The sequence below is a fragment of the Orbicella faveolata genome, unplaced genomic scaffold (assembly GCF_042242905.1).
Source record: "Orbicella faveolata isolate gen_17 unplaced genomic scaffold, um_ofav_v1 contig_36, whole genome shotgun sequence".
Classification (NCBI taxonomy): domain Eukaryota; kingdom Metazoa; phylum Cnidaria; class Anthozoa; order Scleractinia; family Merulinidae; genus Orbicella; species Orbicella faveolata.
Window position 1 is genome coordinate 6529465 of NW_028301565.1, and position 24429 is coordinate 6553893.

At 40.4% G+C, this 24429-nt stretch overlaps 2 protein-coding genes and 1 pseudogene across 3 annotated transcripts; all 3 read right to left on the reverse strand.

The window, feature by feature from the left end:
- Nucleotides 1–5944: 5944 nt before the first annotated feature.
- Nucleotides 5945–16590, reverse strand: LOC149102109 (octopamine receptor beta-2R-like). 2 transcript variants are annotated; one of them, XM_089275113.1, is made up of 2 exons: nucleotides 16545–16590; nucleotides 5945–9332 (listed from the first exon to the last, which is right to left on the reverse strand). In XM_089275113.1, exon 2 carries the CDS (start codon nucleotides 9024–9026, stop codon nucleotides 7917–7919), a length of 1110 nt encoding a protein of 369 aa, XP_089131239.1. In that variant the 5' UTR covers nucleotides 9027–9332; nucleotides 16545–16590; the 3' UTR covers nucleotides 5945–7916. The 2 variants fall into 2 exon arrangements, with proteins under 2 accessions (XP_089131239.1, XP_089131238.1); XM_089275112.1 differs by lacking the exon at nucleotides 16545–16590 and adding an exon at nucleotides 16078–16255.
- Nucleotides 16591–20795: 4205 nt separating this feature from the next.
- On the reverse strand, nucleotides 20796–21581 carry LOC149102110 (uncharacterized). Its single transcript, XM_089275099.1, has one exon. The coding sequence runs from the start codon at nucleotides 21548–21550 to the stop codon at nucleotides 20864–20866; it is 687 nt and encodes a 228-aa protein (XP_089131225.1). The 5' UTR covers nucleotides 21551–21581; the 3' UTR covers nucleotides 20796–20863.
- An 87-nt stretch (nucleotides 21582–21668) lies between these two features.
- On the reverse strand, nucleotides 21669–24429 carry LOC110041826 (uncharacterized protein F54H12.2-like; annotated as a pseudogene).

Below are 24429 nucleotides of genomic sequence, written 5' to 3' on the forward strand. Positions count from 1 at the left end.
TCTGCCACTGTTCGGATGTTCTGCGCAGGGAAAGGGTCGTACTCCCTCAGAAGCTCTTGCGTTTTTCTCCCATTTCTTTGCCGGGGAGGGGGTCTTGGTTGGTAAGGTTTTGGAAGTAAAGGTTTTTGCAAACGCTTCTCCGTTTCTTGGGAAATAGGTTCATCCAGCACGTTCTGAACGATCTTTCTAACGGCTGGCTCGTTTTCTCCAAGTAATTGCTCTAAACATTTCAACGTTGCTGGATCAAATTTTGCAAACTCTTCTTTCAGAATTTCTTCAAACCTTTGGTCAACGGAAGCCATAGTGACTTTTTGTATAACGGAAGGTTTTATTTCTCTAATTGGCTGACCTCAGCTCGAGCAAAACAAGTTCAAAAGTTTTCTTTGCTTTTTTTGCGCTTGCGGACAAGCCGCTGTTTTAGCGCGCTACCGCCGCATGGAATACATAGACGGTAATCACACAAAACCCCGACTCCGCAGCTATTACACGAAGCTGGCATTTTCATTCCTTTCTTTAGTTGGTATTTGTGCTGCCTGCAATAAGCGCCGACACAGCTCTTTCCGCAGCTTTCTTTCCGGCTACGCATCAACCACGCACACTTGTTTGTTGCTCGAATCATCGCTTATGTCCGAGCGGTATAACAGCGGGGTCGTTTGTTTCTAATTGGAAGCCCTCCCCTTCCCTCCTTCCCTGTAGTAGTATATAGGGGATTAATCAAATACTGTTTCGCAGAGGGACCCAACATTTCCCCGTTTCCAACCCCCTGGTTCAACCGAAGCGAGCTTGCGAGCTTCGGAATTAAAGCTGGGGGTTGTAAAACGGAGAAATACTTCTCCCTCTGCGAAACGGTATTTGATTAATCCCCTATATACTACTAGATTAGTAGCAGAGCCAGGAGCAGAGCTTTTTGTTAACTCTATTCAAAGTCGCTTTCTTTTTAATATTTCGGTTTCCACTGATTCGCCGCTTATTTTCAATGGTTCTGCGTCGCTGGATTCAGGATTCAGTATTCAGGAAATTCTCGATTCAGTTTAATGAACGAAAGACCTTAATTTAGAATTAAACGCACTATGTGAACTAGGGGCAAGTGCCATTGACGTCGACCACCAGTGAAAGAATTTTAATTTGTCGTGCGAACAAATTGTTTTGTATCTATGTGTTTCTTCCCTGAAGCCAACTACTGTTCATTTTCCACGCAGATAGCGTCCTGTTTACAAATTGCGGCGAGCCGGGATTGGTTATTTTTCTTAAAAAAAACTATGCAGCCTTGCAGCTGGTGCGGAAGAAGAAAAGCGAATTAACCTCGCGACTATAAAACCAATCTTTGGACAATTCCGTTTTGGTTCTGGCTTGCTAATGAATTTTCTCAGTCCGTTTGATCAAACCGTTATTCCAAACCGTAATAACTGCTAGCTCTATTTCTCTCAAATCGTCAGTGAAATCTGGAATTGCCCCAAATAGGCTCAAGAAAACTTCATTAAATTCTTATTTCTATGTATTAAAATTCATAAATGTGACTTCAGTATCTTACATTTGAAAAGTTAATTTCATTTCTTATCTTCTCGCATTTTCATTTTAATATACTGTAAAAAATATAAACTTCCGCGTACATTACAGAGAAAATGATGTACCCAATGTGGACACTTTCACAAATAATTCTCATCTTCTTTCTTTTTAACTAATGTACACAATTCAATTCACCGAACCAAAAAATTAAATCATTTAGAGAAATAACACAGGATTAAACTGCGTGGTTAAATAGCGTTAACCCGTCACTATCAAAATCTTCACGGAAGTAATTTACTTTGTCGAGCAGACTGTAATTTTGCGCAAAAGATAGTGTTTTCTAAAACTACCTCAGTAAAACCCCCTGACTGAAATTAAAGTCAGCTGGCACTAAGAATTTGACTTGGATAAAACCCTTCCTCGTAGACGTCTAGTCAAAATGGTTTCCAAAATTTAGATTCATGCCGATTAAGCTAGGCTCCCTTATCTTTCCACCAACATTTCTTGCATGTTGATACCGTGTAAACAATTTTTACAACGAAATAACTGAAGAGGACGAAGGAGGACTAGCGAATATTCGTCTACGCAAAACGGCTTTGAACAGCTGCAAAATTATTTAGCGCTTGACATTTTCGCAAATTTTCAACGCCTTGAAGAGAGAGGAGACGGCGATAGCGTTGGATACGCGTTCTTAATTGTACTAGAGCGTAACAGTCATAACCGCAAGGAGCGAACATATAAAGCAATGACTAGCCGATCGTACAACCGCGAAATTTATTAACGCCAGAAATGTGTTGTTTCCTAACTTGAACATCGAATAGTCACACTGCACTACTCATAAAAACTGTGTCTGGCTAGATTCTAATAATCATGAGCAGTTTTGAATTTCAGTCGGTATGAAAATTTGTGCAAAGAAAATAAGCAAACAGAGACGACGTGGGTAAATGAGATTGTTAAGTAAAAGTAAACTTACGTTTTATAAATTCAGCACTGAAGTGGCACAGCACTCAGCAAGCATAATCCAGTTTGTAGCAGCTCTGTTGGCTCAGCTTTATATTATAAACTACGTCTTATTTTAAAAGCTTTTTAATTTTTATTTTATAATTTATACGAGACCCGAAAAAGTTCTTGTTGCGTTGAGGTCACATGAGGTTTCGTTTGTAATTTAAGAGGAAGGGTCTTTTCAGTTCCAAATCCCCCCCAAAAATAAACCGCTCGATTTTGCAGAAAACAACACTATGAATAAAAAGACCAAAATAGCTACATTTCGTAACTTGTGTGGCAAATGCAATAGAACCGTGACATACAGAAAGAAAAGTATTAAGATAATTTCTTTACGCTCCGCTTCCGGCAAATATAAACAATGCGGCAAAGTTGTCAAATACTAAACATCGATAAGCATTTTAAGTGTTTTTGTTTAGAGAAAATAAAGGATGTTTAACTGCTTTGTAAAGCACCTTGCAGAATACAATCGAAAAACAAGAATTTCAATCTAAACTACTTACCCGCGTTCTATGTTACTCACAACTGAACGTTCTCACACGCAAAGTATTACGAGCCATACAAAGGTTCTACTTTACATTTGAATATCCGCAGACCGTGAAATCGCAATAAAATAGGCAACGATCAAGCAAAATTCCAAAACGCAATCACTGATTGAGGTAAAAGGAAAACAATATTTTGCTGACTGAACGACCTAATACAGTATGGAATGTGTTTCTGTAAGTGAACATAGATTATTTTCTGTATAAATCTCAGTAACCAAGTCTGGTTTTGTAGTTGGAAATACAATTAGTAAAACGCCCTTTAGAATATCAATTTTCAGAAAAAAAAAGCAGTAGACATACCAAGAAAATGCGCGAGTCCACCAAAGGCTTTTAAAAGATGCTGAAACCCTTGAGTCTTACACAAGTGTGGTCTCGCTCTGGGGTTTGCCTCGAAACATATTAACCTGCACATTTCATTTCATTTCCCTGAAAATCAATAAACAACAGTCCATGCTGAGCTTACCCATTTTACTTATTTACCCGACAAGGGCTCGCACAGGGAACACAGGACCCGAAAAAAAGAAATGAACTATTGTTGTGTAAATATTGCAAATCTCCGGCTGTGCAAAACATTTTGAGAGACAAGGCATTGATAAAGTGACGCCTGGATACACTGACAAGAAGAAAAAACTCAGATCTTGTAAATGCATTTTCATTTACACAGTGTCTTTAAGTGATTTTTAATAGAAAGTAAACAAAAACGTAGCCACACAGACTGAAAAATGTCAAGTCGCATTAAACATAATGGCTAGCATAAGCGGTAATGATTTTGGGCTGCTGTGCAGGTAAGGTGGGTTCTTTTCAGAAAAATAGTCACACCAACATGGAAGCTCGCATTGCTCAAATGCACAAAACTGTTGAAGACAAAACTAGCAGTGAAATTTCTTATTCGTTATTAAGTTTCACTGCAGGCGAGTAGAGCGGAATAAAACCAAACTCCACAGAATCAAAAAGCTAGAACAACGGAAAAGAAATGATTAAAAGCTAGAAATAAGAAAAAGGCACATTCAACAGTCTTTCAACCGAGAGTAAATGTGAACAAACCGTGCATTATTGTTTGTCAAATGCGAAGCCTCTCAACTCCTGAGAACCAACTCTTCAGAATTTTTAAGCGGCTGCATTTGAAGAAAACATTACACAACTCAAACATAGATTACGCGACAGAGGTTAATAGCAAAGTCAACCCTTAATCCGACTTGATATTTTAGATGCAAAAAGTTAGACCCAGTTCAGAGGCCGAACTTGTCATGAGCCGAACCTAATACGATGAATTAAGTACATAAAAAAAGTTCGGCGTCTGAATCAGTTAAGAACGGCTATTTGAATTTGGAGAGGCTCAGCCGTTCTTCCCGCCTAGCTCAGCCGGGAATTTCGGCTTTGGAAAGGCTTTGATTCAGACGTCGAACTTTTCATGTGCCGCAATGCCGAACCTAATGCATACACCTTTCCTGAAAACCGCTGACCTTTCAATGTGTTTTGGTTCAAACTAAATTAAGTTCGGTGAATTAAGGACGGTGCCTACTAAATACAAAGGTTTTTGCGCCAGGTTAGGACCGTGCGGAAAAAGTAGATCTTTTCAAGGGCTATTGGAATCCACAAAGAAAACTGCGGGTAGCTACGCATTTTTTCGAGATAATTAGCCTTGAATCTCAACAAAAATGCTCACATTAGCATTTTTCTGAAAAAAGAAGAAAAGAATATTTCCTCAGAGATTTCCTTAGAATTCACCTTTGCATACATTAAAGCAAACACATTTATAAAGACCTTAAAACTGCATGGTAAATGGTAACATAAAAACCATTTTCAATATGTTTTTAATAACAAAATCGTTGCAACAAAGCTCTTAGCGTCCCTGACAGCCTTCCTCGGGTTCAGCTGAAATACAGTCTAAACACGTTTTGCGCACAACCAGAAACTAATCATGTGTTGAATAGGCATGCCACCTCCATTTCATAACATAAAATGTAGGGGTAACCACGCGTTTTTTAAAGTTATTCATCTTTTTTGAAAACTTTTACGATGCCCGTTACATTTTTCCCTGTCACCTCCCTAGTAAGTAAAACAATTGCGTATCTCGCACTTGTTTTGCGCGCGCACTACGTCATCTGCAGGTACGTGTTTACAGTTGGATTTCAGTATAATTTTCGAGAGATAACAGATAGCTTTTCAGCCGGAAGACGGTAACAGTTGGTGCTTAGCGATACGCTACTATTGTGGTGTTCCTGGGTTAAGTATACGCGTATACGTAAGGAACGAAATCAAACATCTTGTGTGTGTTCATGTTGTGATTTTGGCCCGTTAATTATGCGGATCTTTCTGACCTTGACCGTGAGCCGTCATCTTGAAATAGAGCTCTATTTAGCCTTATGTGCCTTATGGCATAAAGAGATATAGATAGATAGATAGATTAAGCGGCCACCCTCGGGGAAATTGGAGGTGACCGCTTAATAGTGGTTTGCTGCTTAATAGGGGTTGGTGTATTTTGAATATTTTTTACCATCGGGTTAATTAACTGCTTGGTAAACATGGAATCATGGTTTTATGAGGCGTCCCTTTCTATTTCAGACTATTTTCCATCATCACCTTTTCCAAAACGAACCAATGAGGGGTGGCCGCTTAATAGAGTTTCGACTGTATATCATTGAGTCTCTGTACGAACAGAACACATTAGGAGACAAACATAATTTAAGGAGAGAAGTCCATGCGCTTTGATAGTCGTGTCTTTGCGGCAATCGAAGGAAACCGGGCATTCTTCAGCACCAAGGGTTTTATGAATCTCTACCCCATGATTTACTTCTTCGTTGCCTCTCAGACATTGTTTGATGTTTCTATTTTAACTTTTATTTGACTAATTTACATTTCTGCATTCCAGAATTAAGGCTGACACGGTATTTCCACTATCAACTTTTATTTTAAGTCGCTACAGCAGATTAATGAATATTATTTACACATTTATACTCTTAGCAAGTATTAATACCTATTAGTTAAACAATTACAATGCAGCAGTTCTTTCATTAGGTAAACAATATTTTTCCACATCGTAAATTAATGAGCTTGGAAAAAGTTAAAGTATGAAACCCACCAAGATCTAGAGTTGAAAATGATCTAGCTCATTTGAGCATAGTGCAACATTAGATTTTGAATGAAATATCTACAAGAAGAAACAAAAGTTGAGAAAATCTGACTTCCGATTTGAAATATGATGTTTCCGTCGAGTTATAGAAACACGAGTGAAGGTTTTTTGAGAACGAGAAATTCTGTGGGAACAAGGCGACAGGCAAATGTTTCCACAGTATTTTCGAGTGTTGGGCGTCACTAGTCCAACCGTTATCCTGTGCATTTATATTTGACGAGGTTACCTGAGTACTGTTTATACATAAAGCGATATTCATATTTTATGTATGCTGGCTAGTCCTTAAAAAATGTTTTTTGCCGACCCCTTGCTTGGTAAAATATCATTTCGTAATGCTTGAATGAATGACTGATGCGCTCTTGATATAACAGCTGCATCTAGATATATACCTTGTATATAACATCCCTTAAAATTCCCGTAATAAATCCATAGATTTAATTTGTTCAAGGAACATTTCAGGTTGTGTTGGGGGTGGGGTGAGGGATGTTATTATCGGAGAGAAAATGTTTAGGTCTATATTTGGAAGAAATTTTGTGCTTCAATAATGCTACGAGCTTACAAGAATAATACAAGTAATAGTTCAGCTCTAAACATACGGATGTGAAAAACAAAACAAGTTTAACAGTCGATGTCAGAAATGAACAAGACAAGTGTTCGAGCATATCTAACAAGATAAAATAACACGGGCTGTACAGTAAGGGCCTCTGATGATCGAAAGAAGTTTAATCTTCTTTCTTTAAAAGCAATATATATGTTTCCGTTTTGATTAGCAATAGAGCGTTTTCACTCACGTAACCAGCAGCCATGCAAATTTATTGGAACAAAAGAAAGTGTTCACATAAGAAAAGAGTTGAACTCCCACAAGATTGGTTTAGTACACCAACATGGCCGCCGCTTCATTGTTTTAGAACACCAATATGGCTGCCATGACGTCATGTGAAAACGTTCTATTGGTTGGTTTTGGTTTTACGACACTCAATTGGAAATTGCTTTATAGATTGCAGCAAATCCAAAACCAGTCACTATTTGGCGCCTTTGTAACTTCTCGGCGGCATGAATTTTACAGGCGGTTTATGCTCAAGCATAAATCAAACACAGTGTTGACTGCATACTCCCCTATATGGGCTAAATAGGTTTGTGCGGCTCCAGAGAGTACGGTATTCTAGCCATTTTGGTAAGAAAAAGGGTATCGATATTAACCATTTTGGTTTCCAATAGTGTATGGTCTTGAACTCTAGACTTGAATTAGGTATGTTTTTTAGAGGATGCTAAGACCATCAACACAAACGCTTCACAATGCCTTTAACATCTGAACTGAAGAGCTAATTTTAAGGCAGGTTTGAAACAGGGTATGGGTTTCAGGGTTAGGTCTTAAATAGGATATCGAATTTTTGACCAGGTCATATTAAAAATAAGGTAGGGAAAATCGCAGATTTTGGTCTTAAATGCGGTAACGGTTTTGGGAAGTGGGCCGCACACCCCAACCCCAATTTTCAGGGAGTACCTCGGGGGTACAAATAAACATTATTCTTACCCTGATTTCAGTTTTGTGCATTTTGCTGACGAAGTGATTTGCATGGTCCTAGCAAAGGTGGTAACATGTAAATAAGCAAAAATCATATGTTAAATTGGCGTGCGTTCTAATTAGAGTATTATAGTTACTGCGTATCAATGTAGGTTCTGACCGTTCTGTGTTCCAGTGAAGAGGTTTCTGCACAACATGTGACTCCTCACAACTTGGACTGCATCTTAGCCGACAAACTCTCCCTTCTCAATTTCGCCGCGTGAGCGCGAACCTCGTATTCGTGTAGATCGACAAAATCTGATGCAAGGGTGCTCTGGGTCAGCGTGGAACGTCTGCAGCTGAAGTCGTTTGTGGCCTTAGGTCGGGGTTTGACAGATTTGAACACCATATTGTAGGTAGCCTTAAATCCATTGTTGCGGAACGCGAAAAGGAACGGGTTTAGCGCCGAGTTAAGGTAACCAAACATCAGCAGCACAATACGCACTTCATTCCGAATGTGGTTTGCACACGTCTCACATAGAGTGGCGACAATACTGATCGAGGAGTATGGAACCCAGCAGCAGAAGAAAGCCCCCACAAAGATGGAGATGGTCTTGGCTGCTCGGACGTTTTTGGAAAAAACCTTTTTTTCTTCTGTCGAACGTAGATTTCGGCTCTCAGCTCCGCCAAAGTTGTGTTGCTTGCGAGCGATGAGATAAATCTTGATATATATGGCACAGGTTATCAGCAAAGGTAAAATAAAATTTAGAGAAGAACTGAGCGTCATGTACTCCAAGGGAAAAGGGAAATAACAGACGCTATTGTAGACGAACTTCTCTTCTGTTCGCCAGCCCATGATGGGAAGTAAAGCGAACAGCAAACTGTATAACCAGATAATGAGGCTGATAATCAAAGCCCTTTTCCGAGTCATGCGATTCAGAGGATCACTGAGATTCTTGTAACGATCAACGCTGACAGCCAAAAGGGTCAAAATCGAGGTGGGTACAGTGATGAGGTACACCGTGGTCCAGGCCTTGCACATTATTTCTCCGTGCTTCCAATGCCATTGAAGAAAAAGTCCCTCAATGTCAAACGGCACAGCGATAATCACGGTGAGAAGATCGGAGAACGCCAACGAGAAAATAAAGAGGTTTGTTGGATTATTGCGAAGGTTCTTGTTGACGAGAATAGCGCAACAGACCAAGAGGTTTCCAATGATTGCCACAACTACGATTAGTATGTGACACGTCGCGACTGGATACACGAAGCTTGGCCAGAATGAGAAAGAAGTAACTGTGGCGCTTGGGGTTACTTGTGGTACGGAAGTGTTGTTCATCTTTTGAATCGGAGGCTGGTCACAGAAAGTTTACCGTGGCAAGCTTTGAAAAAGCATACACTAACACTGGCACTTTTCCCAGTTGATTTCTTTAAGCGGCAGTTATTCTACGCTGTCCCAGTTTTTCTAGGCTTGTAGTGCAGGAAGTTTCACAGATCCTTGGACCGGAGTCTGTTGTGATTTATACGACAAACAAGGCGTCCGTTTGCCAAGTGCTGTCGGAAAGTTAACAGAATCTACTTAAAAGTGCTTGTCAAGACTAATCATAAGTTTAATCCACGGCAGAGATATTCTCTCTTAATTGAGCTGAAAATGAAAAAAATAAAAAGCACTTCATTAAAAGCGGTATTCTCAAAGAAAAGGTTTATTTAAAAAAACAAAAAACGTTTAGGTCAGGCATGCGTAGTGTAAGAGCGAAGTTCCTTTCTTCTGGGTAATACTAGATATATTTTCAGACCCAACTTTGTATTCTGCTCTTTAAAGACTCAACTTCAGATCTGCCGTTACGAGAATTTATTACGAATTTAAAAATTAAAGTTGCAATTGCTTCACGTGGGCATTTTAAAAATTAGCTGTATAATTTTTTCCGTTGGATAATGGTATTTTCTAGTCATTGGTACCCTTGAGTCTGTGGTAAACAAACACAATTCTGATTCTGGCTTTAATCTCTCAGAGACACATACATGAATACCGATAAGTCGTCAATATTACCAGAGTGAATTTTGAACTATTTATTAATTTCCAAGGAAGTTGTATATCATTGTGTGGTATGACTGCTAGCAGATAACATCAGTAACAGAACCTAATTTGTTCTATCGTTCTGTCAAAGCCAGGAATAAATAAAAATGCTGGGAAGACGGAAATGCCATTTATAGATATACTGATAACAAGTGCTTTTGTGAGACGCCAATTTTCGGCTAATATTAAGTGTGCTACCTCAAAGATGAAATCTTTCTACAGACATTAGACATAACACCAGGGATGTAAACTGAAAATGAGAAAAGGAGCCACCACGTAGAGCACTCTTGCACGCATTTCAACGGATGAACTAGAGCCATCTAGATGATTTACATATATCTATATATTAGAAAAATGTCGGTTTTATCAGCCAATTTTGTTTCATTTCCTCTATTTCATTCTATGCAAAACAAAGCAATTCGTGTTCTATGTCAAAAATAGGCCCATAATGATTTATTTAAGAGAACTTTAATTTCTTGATCAACTTACAGTTGCAAGATTTGGGAAGATTTGGAAGAATGAAATTTCATGAAGAGTGCTAGAGGGCTTGCTCAGCAAGTGATCTTAATTGAATTCTAGAATGATCAAAGAAATTGTCTTGTACAAACTTAACGTTTTCCCGAGTTAATTTGTTTATGGGAAGGTCTCGACTAAAGGAGCGATTAAATGCAAGATGATAAATTCCATGCTCTATCGACATCTCTAATTACTTAGTAAAACTAAAAAGGTTATCTGTTGATAAGTTTTCTTTCTTCTCAAAAAGCCAAGTTCATCGAATGTCCCAAAACCAGATAAACAAATGGACAGAATATATATAGATATCTTTTGTTCAGCCAAGCGAGGTTCCACAGTTAATAAATCTGTCTGATTCTGTTGTATTTTCCCTGTGTGATATTCTTAACAGCGTTGCGTAGCTTCTTCAGTTTCGTGTTTGGCGAGAAACGAACACTGCTGCGAAGTCAAAACAACATGGTAGTGACGCCGAATTCATTTTGAATTTCGGCAATTTCACAGCTTAAAGAGATTTCCTAATTATTCCGTTGGATTGTTGATTATCAATGAGATTTTAAGCTAAACAATAGCTGGAGGGGAACACGGAAGGAAATCAAAACATGAAAAAAAAAAAAAAAAATTTTAAGGATTACTACTAGTAACGATTTATGATCTTTTACACCGCGGACCCGCCTCTATTTTAACTGGTGAATTAAAAATTATTGTTTGCCACTTATTTCCTGACGAGTCCATGCATTTGAATATTAAAGAAAACAGATTTAATTTTAGTTTTAGTATTTCAATTTATCTATAGCTAAAAGACCTCCGCAAATGGGATTTTGTTTTGACAAACACAATATAAAAATAAAATCTCATCTTCTAAATACAAATAGTGACAGCGAAGAAAACAAATTCTCCGGCCTAAGCGGACTATAATTTTCGATAAACGATTTTTCAGAGTCTTTATAAAATACAAACAACTAGTTCACTCTCTCGAAAATCATCTGCAAAACACAGGTGGGCGGTGGTCACTTGTAATCAGTTGTTTTTGCACGGTGTTTTGGAAAGAGCGCATTTTCTTGAAATTATTAATCCACTTAGTAATGGAAGAGGTGTTCGACTACCGATATCGACAAAATAGCACTCTGAGTTTTTCTGACGTTGCTCTTTTCATGTCAAGATAACATTATGTTGACAGTAACTGGGGAAATTTAATCATGGCTTGATAACTTGATTTGAGTCTTTGATGTTCCTGTTTTGTCGCATTTCTGTCGGAACAAAAAAACTGCTTTCTGTTATTTTCAATTCTTCATATATGTATAATGGACTTTTTTTTCAAGCAATCCTGTAGCTAAATTAGTAAGTCTTCTATCGGGGAAAATGTCTCGTTTTTTTGGCAGCTCTTTATACCCTGCATACATTTTGTTTCAACGGGGGAAAATTCAGTGTCGACCCCACGCACATTCATCGAATAAATCTTAAGTTAACGCATAATTGCAACTATATTAGCTCGACTGCTGTATGCATTGTCCGTGTAAGTTTCACTACAATGCTTGCATTGTGTAGAGAACAAAGTAAAGATAGAAATGAGGGAGACAGTCACATCAACCAACAACATCAAGCGAATCTTATTAAATCGATGCTATCAACAAGAAGCGACAAAGATTTATGAAGCTTTGCCCACTATAGAGATCAAATATCTCCAACTTATCTTTACAGACTGTTTAATAGACTCAAAATATGAGTTCATTTTGAGAGCGTCTAGGCAAGGCGCGTTCTTTTGCGTGCTTGGAAATGCTAATTATTTTTCTCTGGTAATGAATTTGGAAAGGCAAAACGGAAGGCGGCCTTGTGGAAGATCACAAATTCCTAAATTATTAAAGTTTGGCGGTGTTTACATCTGCAATAAAACGAGGCTTGTACGGAGAATTAAGTCGAGAATTCCTGTCGTTAACAAGTCAATAAGACTTTGCTGTCAAGCTGTGATGTCAGTATACGTCCGGCAGCTTAGAGAGACCAGGGTAGGATAGGATGCTCTTGATTACGTTTCACGGAAAATGAAGTCCTTTCAAACCTCACGGATTGCACGCATCACTATAAAAGAGGAGACATTTTTGTCCGAACTTACAAAATTAAAGAGATCTTGATACTTAAAGGATGCGTATTTTGAAAAAGTTAGCCTAAATTTGTCAAGTTCGTCGTTTGTAATCCGTGTTAATCTTCTCCATCGTTAACCATCCTTGTTCCTCTATGACTTATTATTATTATCTCCTTGGTGTTTTTTTACCTTAGTAAACTGCTATTTTCAGGTCTCAGTCGATTTAAATGTAATTTTACACATAGCCAAAATACCGTGACTGAGCTCCTCTAATGTCCAAAGAACAGCCTTGTTCGACATCTTCATCACTTCTCCACTTCTTTTTTCCACTAGCAGCAGAAAAAAAAAAAAAAAAAAAAAAAAAAAAAAAACTGCGTTCCACTGAAGCTTAATGCTGAAGGACCGAGCGGATTATTTTTTATTTCACAGAAAATTACTCTGAAAAATCATGGTTTATACAGTACTAATGAAATCACGACCCACGAGAAAAAAAGAATTACAAAAACTAGCCATTTCACTTTACACGAGAAAAAATAACATCATTTACGAATCACGAAAATACGTTTTACCACTCGCCGAGAGAGGCGTTAAACTATCCTTAGATGTTCGTCCAAATTAACATAAGTCTAGAGTACTGCAAGCATTTATCGATATATAGATCTGATGAAAACGTGATCTTTGAAAGCAATATCTAGTTTGTGCAAAAACAATGTATAGCACAATAACTAATTTTTCGCAGATACCAAACATTCAAATTATAATTATAATTAGAGTTCAACTTTAAAATAAACAATTTGCGGATTTGCGCAAACCGTGGAGAACATCAAACTTAATAAAGGACGTGCTTTAAGAAATCTCCTTGAATGTGGCTGACAATAATTTTCATTTTTTATGTATTTAAAGATTAACGCACGTGACCAAATGATTTGCCGAGCAAATTGGCTGACAAATGGAATTCATTCATATAGAAGGGAAGTGGTGACCGGCTCTGGAGAACAAATGTGTCCCACAATCACTTTAGGCCATGAAGCACTGCCAACCTTCCGTCTGTCTCCAAGCATAAGTCAAAATGCCTTCGTCTCTAATTGTTGCTCTGATAAAGTACTTCGGAATACGCAAATCCGACTCAGAACGTTTGCCTGCGCTCTCAAATTCGTCTAAGAACCGAATTGCTTCTCGGCCGAGGTGGATACTGGCTCTTTTCAAAACTGATTTTCTTCATTCACAAGAAAGAGACTAAGCACAACTTGCCGAAATTAAAATATAAAAGGGGAAAAACACCAATGAAAACATTTATGTTTAACTGAAGCCGCTCTTCAAATAACAAAAATGAAACATTTATACAAGATAAACGTAAAGCTTCAGATTAGTAGCAGAGCCAGGAGCAGAGCTTTTCGTTAATTCTATTCAAAGTCGCTTTCTTTTAAATATTTCGGTTTCCATTGATTCGCCGCTTATTTTTAATGGTTCTGCGTCGCTGGATTCAGGATTCAGTATTCAGGAAATTCTCGATTCAGTTTAATGAACGAAAGACCTTAATTTAGAATTAAACGCACTGCGTGAACTAGGGGCAAGTGCCATTGACGTCAACCACCAGTGAAAGAAGTTTAATTTGTTGTGCGAACAAATTGTTTTGTATCTATGTGTTTCTTCCCTGAAGCCAACTACTGTTCATTTTCCACGCAGACAGCGTCCTGTTTACAAATTGCGGCGAGCCGGGATTGGATATTTTTCTTAAAAAAACTATGCAGCCTTGCAGCTGGTGCGGAAGAAGAAAAGCGAATTAACCTCGCGACTATAAAACCAATCTTTGCACAATTCCGTTTTGGTTCTGGCTTGCTAATGAATTTTCTCAGTCCGTTTGATCAAACCGTTATTCCAAACCGTAATAACTGCTAGCTCTATTTCTCCCAAATCGTCAGTGACATCTGGAATTGCCCCAAATAGGCTCAAGAAAACGTCATTAAATTCTTATTTCTATGTATGAAAATTCATAAATATGACTTCAGTATCTTGCATTTGAAAAGTGAATTTCATTTCTTATCTTCTCGCATTTTCATGGTAATATACTGTAAGAAAAATAAACTTCCGCGTACATTACAGAGAAAATGATGTACCCAATGTGGACACTTTCACAAATAATTCTCATCTTCTTTCTTTTTAAGTAATGTACACAATTCAATTCAATTCACCGAACCAAAAAATTAAATCATTTAGAGAAATAACACAGGATTAAACTGCGTGGCTAAATAGCGTTAACCCGTCACTATCAAAATCTTCACGGAAGTAATTTACTTTGTCGAGCAGACTGTAATTTTGCGCAAAAGATAGTGTTTTCTAAAACTACCTCAGTAAAACCCCCTGACTGAAATTAAAGTCAGCTGGCACTAAAAATTTGACTTGGATAAAACCCTTCCTCGTAGATGTCTAGTTAAAATGGTTTCCAAAATTTAGATTCATGCCGATTAAGCTAGGCTCCCTTATCTTTCCACCAACATTTCTTGCATGTTGATACCGTGTAAACAATTTTTACAACGAAATAACTGAAGAGGACGAAGGAGGACTAGCGAATATTCGTCTACGCAAAACGGCTTTGAACAGCTGCAAAATTATTTAGCGCTTGACATTTTCGCAAATTTTCAACGCCTTGAGCCGAGAGGAGACGGCGATAGCGTTGGATACGCGTTCTCAATTGTACTAGAGCGTAACAGTCATAACCACAAGGAGCGAACATATAAAGCAATGACTAGCCGATCGTACAACCGCGAAATTTATTAACGCCAGAAATGTGTTGGTTCCTAACTTGAACACCGAATAGTCACATGCACTGCTCATAGAAACAGTGTCTGGCTAGATTCTAATAATCATGAGCAGTTTTGAATTTCAGTCGGTATGAAAATTTGTGCAAAGAAAATAAGGCAAACAGAGACGACGTGGGTAAATCAGATTGTTAAGTAAAAGTAAACTTACGTTTTATAAATTCAGCACTGAAGTGGCACAGCACTCAGCAAGCATAATCCAGTTTGTAGCAGCTCTGTTTGCTCAGCTTTATATTATAAACTACGTCTTATTTTAAAAGCAAAAATAAACCGCTCGATTTTGCAGAAAACAACACTATGAATGAAAAGACCAAAATAGCTACATTTCGTAATTTGTGTGGCAAATGCAATAGAACCGTGACATACAGAAAGAAAAGTATTGAGATAATTTCTTCACGCTCCGCTTCCGCAAATATAGACAATGCGTCAAAGTTGTCAAATACTAAACATCGATTAGCATTTTAAGTGTTTTTGTTTAGAAAAAATATAGGATGTTTAACTGCTTTGTAAAGCGCCTTGCAGAATACAATCGAAAAACAAGAATTTCAATCTAAACTACTTACTCGCGTTCTATGTTACTCACAACTGAACGTTCTCACACGCAAAGTACTACGAGCCACACAAAGGTTCTACTTTACATTTGAATATCCACAGACCGTGAAATCGCAATAAAATAGGCAACGATCAAGCAAAATTCCAAAACGCAATCACTGATTGAGGTAAAAGCAAAACAATATTTTGCTGACTGAACGACATAATACAGTATGGAATGTGTTTCTGTAAGTGAACATAGATTATTTTCTGTATAAATCTCAGTAACCAAGTCTGGTTTTGTAGTTGGAAATACAATTAGTAAAACGTCCTTTAGAATATTAATTTTCAGAAAAAAAAGCAGTAGACATACCAAGAAAATGCGCGAGTCCACCAAAGGCTTTTAAAAGATGCTGAAACCCTTGAGTCTTACACAAGTGTGGTCTCGGTCTGGGTTTTGCCTCGAAACATATTAACCTGCACATTCCATTTCATTTCCTTGAAAATCAATAAACAACAGTCCATGCTGAGCTTACCCAGGTAGTAATAGACGCTAATATGAGCGGTAACCAATCAGGAGCCGAGAAAGACAATAGGCTATTGTTTGGAGAACAATGGATGCTATTGTTTTCCAAATCCAAGATGGCCGCCACAAATTTCAGCCAATCAGGAGCCGAATTAACAATTCAAGATGGCGGCGCCCACGAAAGTTGGCCATGTTGGAAAACAGCCCACCAGCCTCGACGGAGGACTGCGATCGGTCTCACGGATATCCATGGCGACACAAATCACGCCAGGGTCACGCAAAAAATGTCATGCAACTTCAAAATCGATACTTACAGTGTCCTGTGGTCCTAAACGACAGAGGTCCGTCCGACAAGTGGCCATGATGAAGACTGAGAGACTTGGGTCCGAGTCTAGCCTATATAGGGGTGGTGCAAAGCATCATGGGACAATGACATCACCGGTATCCAATCAGAGGAAAGAAATCAGAATGAATTAAAAACAGTGGCTTCCCCAGTCCCCCTCTCTTAAGGAGAGCACTAAACCCCGAGCGTGTCGATAAGTGGGGCACTCCCCGAGGGTTGGTTACCCCAGCTCGTGGAGGAAATCCCGGACCGATCGACACTCCCGGGTTGGGTATCATCGAGGCGCCACCTCGACTCTTTGTGGCCGGGAACTATCTACCAAAAACTATGTACAAAAACACAAAGTCCCGACCCTTCCCTAATCGAACCTTGTCCCGCGGGCTAAGTGACCCGTCCAAAGACGCGCCAGTTCGCTAGGGGTAAAACTATTTACAAGAAAAATAAAAATAAATAAATAAATAAAAATAAATAAATAAATAAGAAATAAATAAATAAAACATTAATAAATAAAATTAATTCCCTCAACCAGGATTCGAACCAGGACCTCTGGGACCACAGCCCAACCTCTTAACCACTAGACCATCGAAGCATCAGCTAAAAAACACAGGCCTATTGTTCAAAGTCATCCTAACATGCAAAGTTGTATCAAAATAAATTTGGTTTTTACCAACATAAAGTATGTAGGATTTTAGAAGGCTGGCATACCTAGCTTTCTCCGCTTCAAGAAGACGTGATACGTACGGGAGAATGGATACGCCGTAATGATGCGGAATTTATCTCCGTACGCCTCCTTCCAAGAGAAGTACACGCAAATCTCGTTCGTAGGAAAACCCCACGGACCGACTCCGATCACTTTCTTCATTTTGAAGACGTACATGTAATAGTACCCATGACCTACCTTGTAGCCTTCCTCGATGATTTCGTAATCGTCACTATCGAGGAAAGTTTTCCGCGTTAGAAAGGCCAGAGTTGACGTGAGATTAAAGGACCGCAGGAATTTGGAGTCTCCGAGTTCCTTGTCCAAATCCACGTACCTTTTGTTGATATGCTCCGCACGTTCTTGAGAGAGCATGGCGTAATCGTTTTCAAATTTGATGCCCATTATATAAAAAGGCGCTCTATACACATACAAAGATGCAGAGTGATGCGATACGCGACGCTTGACTCTTATATGACATTGTTTAACTCCAAGCAAGAAACTTGGAAATGCTGAATTTGCATGAAAAAAATTAGCACCTCTTTGTTTTTTGTAGAAAGCAAAAGAATCAAACCACACAGGGACTAAAGTTAATTGAAGTTGAAAATACTTTTCGTTTTACGTACGTAAACACTCAAAATAATTGTCTCTTAACAATTGATGTTATCGCTTTAACTTAAAGCTTGTACTCCCATGGTAAAACCACATATTTTGTAAAACGATAACCATAGACCTAAGGACATTTTCAGGTAACAAAATTTAATTCGGACTAAAAGTGTTTTCTTCATTAACGCATCAAAGCAAAACAAAAACAAAACAAAGCATCAACACAACGCGTCTGAGTCTTTATAACGTTTATAGAATAACACGAACTCCAAAGGGAGAAATTGATTACAACTTTAACTTTTTCTTAGCCTGCATGATTCTCTTCACAATCCTTTCCGTCATTGTTTTGCCGCCGGGTAACTTATCGATGGCCTTGATCATCTTTGTATCCGCTTTCCACTTGTCTTGCATATTCTTAGCGTGACTGTAATCGATATCGTGTTGTTTAGCGATCTTGTCCAAACGATTGATGCCTGGATCGCCTCGTTTCAGTCTCTTGGCCAATTTGGTCCCAGGTCCCATGTACTGGTACCCAGGCCAGTGAAATTCGATTCCTGTCTTGCCCAGCCATTTCTGAATGTCGACACCACTCCCGCGTTGCTTAATAAGTCGTCGGGTCTTGATGCGTTTACTACGTCGGGTCTTGCTAGTACGAGTCATAATCATGTTTTAGATTTCTTCTCAGTTTCTTTCCTTTGGCCCAGTCTTCCCAACCACTTGTAGGTTTTAAACGTTCGGCCTCGTTTTTACGTTTGCCCTTGCCTTTGCGCTTGTCTTTACCCAGGAGAATGTCAGCTTTTCTTAGGAGCGTTCCCAGTTCCGAGTCAGGCGGAGGAATGGGTGTTTTAGAAGCGAGTGGCCTCTTTTTAACACCTGACGTAGACGGTGTAGCTTCTTCCTTGATCCAGGGCTCCTTCCTCCTCATCTTCCTCTTCGCCGACATCAGCACTATTGCTCGACAAAGGACCAATATGTCTGATACGTTTGGTTAAACGACCTCTTTGACGAGCTAGAGGTTTAATTTTCTTGATGGCAATCGAATCTGGAATCGATTTATCGTGGAGTATCACGTGACTTTCGGCGACCAAACGTCCCGCTTTGTTCAACAAGGCATTGTCGGTGATTTCTCCTTTGTAATACTGAACCAATTGGTCAAACTCTTTCGTGGGTACCATCATGACTTCTTCTGTCATCCTCGAAATGTTGTTGGAGTAGCGTTTCGTAGCTGTCTTGCCAGTAACGGAGTTCAGTCTCTTTCTTCTCGAGTTTGAGCGTCAAATGGGCTGTTGCGTCTTTATCTCGACTGCAATTCGTACACAGAGTAATAGTATCTCCGGGTGCTGTGGTGTTTCTGATAGTATGACACCTTTCACACAAGTCCTCAAACGTAAAAGCTAACTACTCTTGATTGAGGTTTTCGTACCTCCTCTTCCAGTACTGCACATTGTCTTTCAATTGTTCCACTCTTTCGTTGGCTTGTTGTAATAACTTGACCAATTCGCTCAAGGTGTCTTTGGGTTTGGGGACGAAGTCGTAACCTTGCAGTGGATAACCGTGGGCATCTCGGGTGTTTAACATCGACATGCTTGGAACACGCCGTTAAAACCTTGCCAGAATCCGCTACCTTTTTGTTCTTTGAGATGTTCTCTTCGCCTCTTGACTGAGTTTCTGCGTTTCCCCACCTCGCGTAGCGTTGTCTTATAGCGATGCGGTTTCGCCATAGTGATTGGGTGAACGGGAATTCTGTTTCGTAGTAGATTGAGAACCATTTCGCTCACGGCGTTGATTTGATCTGCATTAGCATGTTCTAACATCTCCTGTCTCCTGTTCCGATTAGCCTCTTTGAGAATAGCCTCCAAGAAAGGGCGTTGTCTGCGTAATCGAATCATACTTCCCAAGATGCAGGACGTCTGTTGTAACTGCCTGTGACACCCTTTACACCCATTCTCTTATACCGTTTGTCCTTTCCGAGCTTGTACCCGATCTTGGCTGCATTCTTGAGAACAGTAAACAGTGCACCACCACGTTGTCTCTTGTTATAGTGATTCACATTGTCTCTGATTCCTTTTGCTGCCTGACCCGCTAATTTCAATGCCAGCGTAGCAAAGGTAGGTGAGGGTCCCAATAAGAACATACTGGCTCCTTCGGCGATCTTGTCTACCAATCGATGTTTACGTCGTGCCAGTGCTCCACCTCGCTGTTTACTCCTTTTCTTGGTCTTTATTTTTCATCGTCGACGTTTACGCGAAGCAGCTTCCAAACCTTTTTTCACACCGTAACCAGCTGCACCAGAGATTCGTCCTAGAGCCGCCGCCTTGCCTGCTGCTACTAAAGCTGGAATGAGAGCTGCCAATGGTAACAATCCCCCCTTTTGTACCTTCCTTCGTCTCCTTGGTTTTCTACGAACTGTTCGTTTGCTCTTCATGACACATACTACCACTCATACGTCAGTCCTCCCGCTCTTATCGACGTGGTCGTAGCGAAATCGTTGTTCGTACTCTTGCACGCCCTTGTCAGATACAGGGGGTGTGAAATCAGTGATTGTGTCATCCAAGGTTTGCATCTTGATCAAGAATCCGTCAAACTCCTCCATCGGAAGTCCTCGCACGTAGGTTCTCAATTCGATCAAAGCTTTGTCGTAAGTGGTGTAGGCAAAGCGACACATGTCGATTTTGAACGAAAACTTTTTGAAGTCGTTCCACCCCTTAATCACAGTTCCAGCGGCGGATAAACAGGCAATCAGGAGACTATTTTCCAAGACGGATCCTACGACGATGCCTGCTGCCACGATGATCAATGCCAAAGCGTTCAAACAACCGTGGCACCACTTAAAGTGGTAAAACATCTGGCGATGACACCACCACTGACGGTGGTAAAAGGAAAACAACCCATCCAATCGGTACAGCAAATCTTTGTTTACCAACTGGCGTTTTTCTTGAATCCGTTCATTAGAGATACGGCAGTGATTGAATCTTGGGAAGGACTCATCACGATGTCTCGATGAATTTGTGACATCGCATACATCCTTCGTCCTTTAAAAGGTGGCTGAGAATCCTTTGATCGTCCAAACTGCCAGGATGTAAATCCAAGACCATGTATCCGAACGGACGTTCTGTCAAACGTTGAAACGTGTCCTTTAAAACTTGCCATTGAGTGGGAAACGCCTGTAACAATAAATTTCTCATGCCTAATTGATCTCGTGGATTCTTGAAGGCAACGATGTAGTGGGCGTTTCTGGAAATACTCTTGGCATATTTCCCTGGCGGAAACATGTCTTGGCACAAGTAGAGCACTGTGACGTTCTGATGGTGAGAATGTTTGGTGAACAGATCTAACACCCGTTTATCGTTTCCTCCTTCAGCCATTAGATCGTCCAGTACGAGTAATCCGCCTTTAGGGAACCACGTTTTCAACTGATCTGTGTCAGGAACGCCTTCGTGAAACTTGATCCCCTGTTTTTTCATGGGTTGAAACCCGTCTTGCCACACCCCGTAGCAATAATGTATTTGGGAGAGTGGGGTATGAAACAAATCGAGGTTGTTCAGTAAAAGTTTGGTGGTGAACACCGTCTTGCCACACCCTGAAGGACCCACCACCAACAGACTGGAAGGGGTATGAAATCGAAAAGCCTTGCGTCGTTCCATGAGTCCAAATGACCAAAGGGACATGGGCATGCAGCTTTTGTTACCACATGGAAAAATTGACCCTGCGAGGAATCAAGTGACAGTCGAGAATACTAACCATTGTACTACACGATCATCCCACAGAACACGTTTTCAATCGTATTTTAATGTCAAACCAACAATCATTACACTAAATGTCTCACACCGCAACGAGAAGTGTCTTGGTGATGTTTCACTTTACACACTTTATCCCATTCTAACTCTTTCTCGACCAACTTCTTTAACATCTGGCCTACTTTGTGATCATTGTCTACATAATCATGTTTCGAGAAACGCCTCAAGAACTCGTTCATGCTTTGACCTCTCGCTCTGTCTTTTAAATAGAACAAGGCATAATCACCAGAACTTTTACTGTAAATGGATTGCAGAGACTGTCCATTGTAAATCACATATTTCCATTGACTTTCTAACCAGTCTTGCAGGGGCTCTGTTGTCCCGTAAGACTCCAAAGGTAGGGCGTAGCTGTCCAGCACCTCGCACACATTCCCACTATGGGTCCAAAGCGCCAGCCAGTGTCGGCCCGGTCTATCATGTGGATCTGTGTTTACAATGTACCCACGAGGTTCTTTCTTGATCGGTCGACGTGGTAATCGATCGCAAGCCACCGTCCCGTAAAAGTAGGGTTTCAAGATGGCATCCGCTGTCGCCAAATGATTCAGTTGTACGTTATTCAGGGGTACTTTCTCCATTAGCGTTGGTAAATGTCGTACAACACGGCTTTGTTCTTGTCTATTTCCAAGAGGTTCTCAAACTCTCCGTGCAAGATGATTGTGAGTTGTTACCTGGTGGGACACCGAAGTTCAGCACAATCTGTAACTCTCCTGACTGCTTGGGGTTCAACACCGGACTGTCCAAACATCCGTTGGCTGCATTGTCAAATACAAACAGTGTGCGATTCTTGCCTTGACCCCAGTCTTCGCTTCTGACCATGTTACCTTGATGTTTGCACAAACATCCTGTGGCTTGTAAGAACCGATAGTAACCTCTCTGAACTTGGGTACCGTCGTTGTGCACTAGTTCCAGGGTCTCGTAAGGGTACTCTTCTCCTCTGACCAGTTGCCTGAGGTTACTCACACCAAACTTTTGAAAACAGAATGGGTCACGTGCCACAGTACCATTGAAGGCTTCTGAAAGCACGAGTCCAACGATGACTCTGTTAGGAATTCTGCCTTGAAATAAATTGTTGCACTCGTGTCTTTGCTGGTTCCCTTGCATGTTGAAGGTCCTAATCTCACTTCTTACGGTCGGGTAAGCCACTATGGTTCTGTTGACGTTCATTTTCGTCATCAACTCTCGGTAGACACTGAGGTTGAGCCTTACTTGACACAGGTGCATTCTCACTTTCACCTCTTCGTGTTTCAACCTTCCAGCTACGTTCACACCATTCAAGAACAAATTGGGAGAATTGAAGTACATCTGGATTCCAATCTGCACACCAGGTACCAGCAATTTGTTTAAGTGGAACACCTCGATGTGGCGTGTGAACCTTAGCCTTGTTCTGCTTTCATGAGTTGCACTGAAGCTTGTTGGTTGAAGGACAATGCTTGGAAAGCCTCATGCTCATCTCCTTCCGTGTTTGTGTTGTGCACAGTCAATTGCGCTGGAAAGTCCAGGGCATTGTACCAACTTTGAGGTTTTAGCACGATTTCTCCATCATCTCTGTTGTAGTTGAGCAATGTTTCCAGGTATGCTTTGTAATGATAGGTGTCGGTCTGAGGACTGATCAAGGTACCATTGAGTCTCACACTGATCTGTTTGAACAGTGTGGGCCAAATTACTCGTGGGCCAGAGTCTCGTGGCCTCCACAACGTTATCACCATTCGCCAGTTTGAGTGCCAACTCAATCTCAAAGAAACTTCGACCGAGGTCTACGTAATCTTCTTGAGGATCCACTTGGAATTCCACGGGGTTGATGCCTGTCGTGTAGGTCTGAATGGGTACGATGCGATAACTGGACATGCTGAGATCAGTGGGTGGAACGGTGAACAGGCTCAGTTGAGGATTCAGGACTGATTTGGAACCCGGATGTAACAACCTACCGTCCATCAAGGTATCCGTCATTTTCTTCTTCTTCTTCTTTGTCTTCTCGCTAAGATGTGATCCCAATCGTAGCCAACATGTTTACTGACCTCAGGGCCAACCCATCCGCCTTTTTGTACCTTTCGTTGACGTTTGGAGCTTTTTTAGAACCCTTCACGACGTGACGTTGACAACCCTTTTATAGATTTGACGAGTCTCGAGCTTCTGGAGTAGATGGGATTCATTAGTCGCCGAAGATGTCGTTGAATTTCCGCTTGATGTTTCTATCTAGGACTTCGTAAGCTTTACGTTTCACTGCTTGTTTAGCGCTCCGTGTTGCACCCTCTTTCGCCTTTCGAATGCGATCTCGAACGCCGCGACCGCTTTTTAACACTTTCAGACCTCCCCTGACACTCGCCTTCAGCAATTCTTGAACAAAGCCACCTCCGTCTTATGGGTCAGGTTTGAATCGCGTTAAACTTCCACCTTTCATGCTCGTTTGAGGTGAAGGGTGAGAATCGTGTTTCCTTCACCAAATTCGGTCAGTTCACCTGTTGTCTCCGACACTTGCGTCTCAATAATGTCCAACTGGGCCTTGCGCATCGGAATATATTGAACGTGGAGCGGTTCAAAGTAGTGACTTCCATCCCCTGTGCGTCGGTAATTGACCTCTCTTAATAGATCCGTGACTTGATTTCCAACCATTGAACTTCCTCCCACGTCGGAATAGATGAACAAGGAACGTGATGTCGAACCCACCACGTTTTGAAAGGCTTTGTTGAGATTCGTGAAGCGCCAATCGCAAGTAACGCTCAGATGAAAAAGGTCTTCTGCTATCAGCCAACACAGAG

What these genes read in the sequence shown, in the direction of transcription:
- LOC149102110 (XM_089275099.1), bottom strand. Translation starts at nt 21,550, where the DNA reads ATGCCCATGTCCCTTTGGTCATTTGGACTCATGGAACGACGCAAGGCT.
- LOC149102109 (XM_089275113.1), bottom strand. Translation starts at nt 9,026, where the DNA reads ATGAACAACACTTCCGTACCACAAGTAACCCCAAGCGCCACAGTTACT.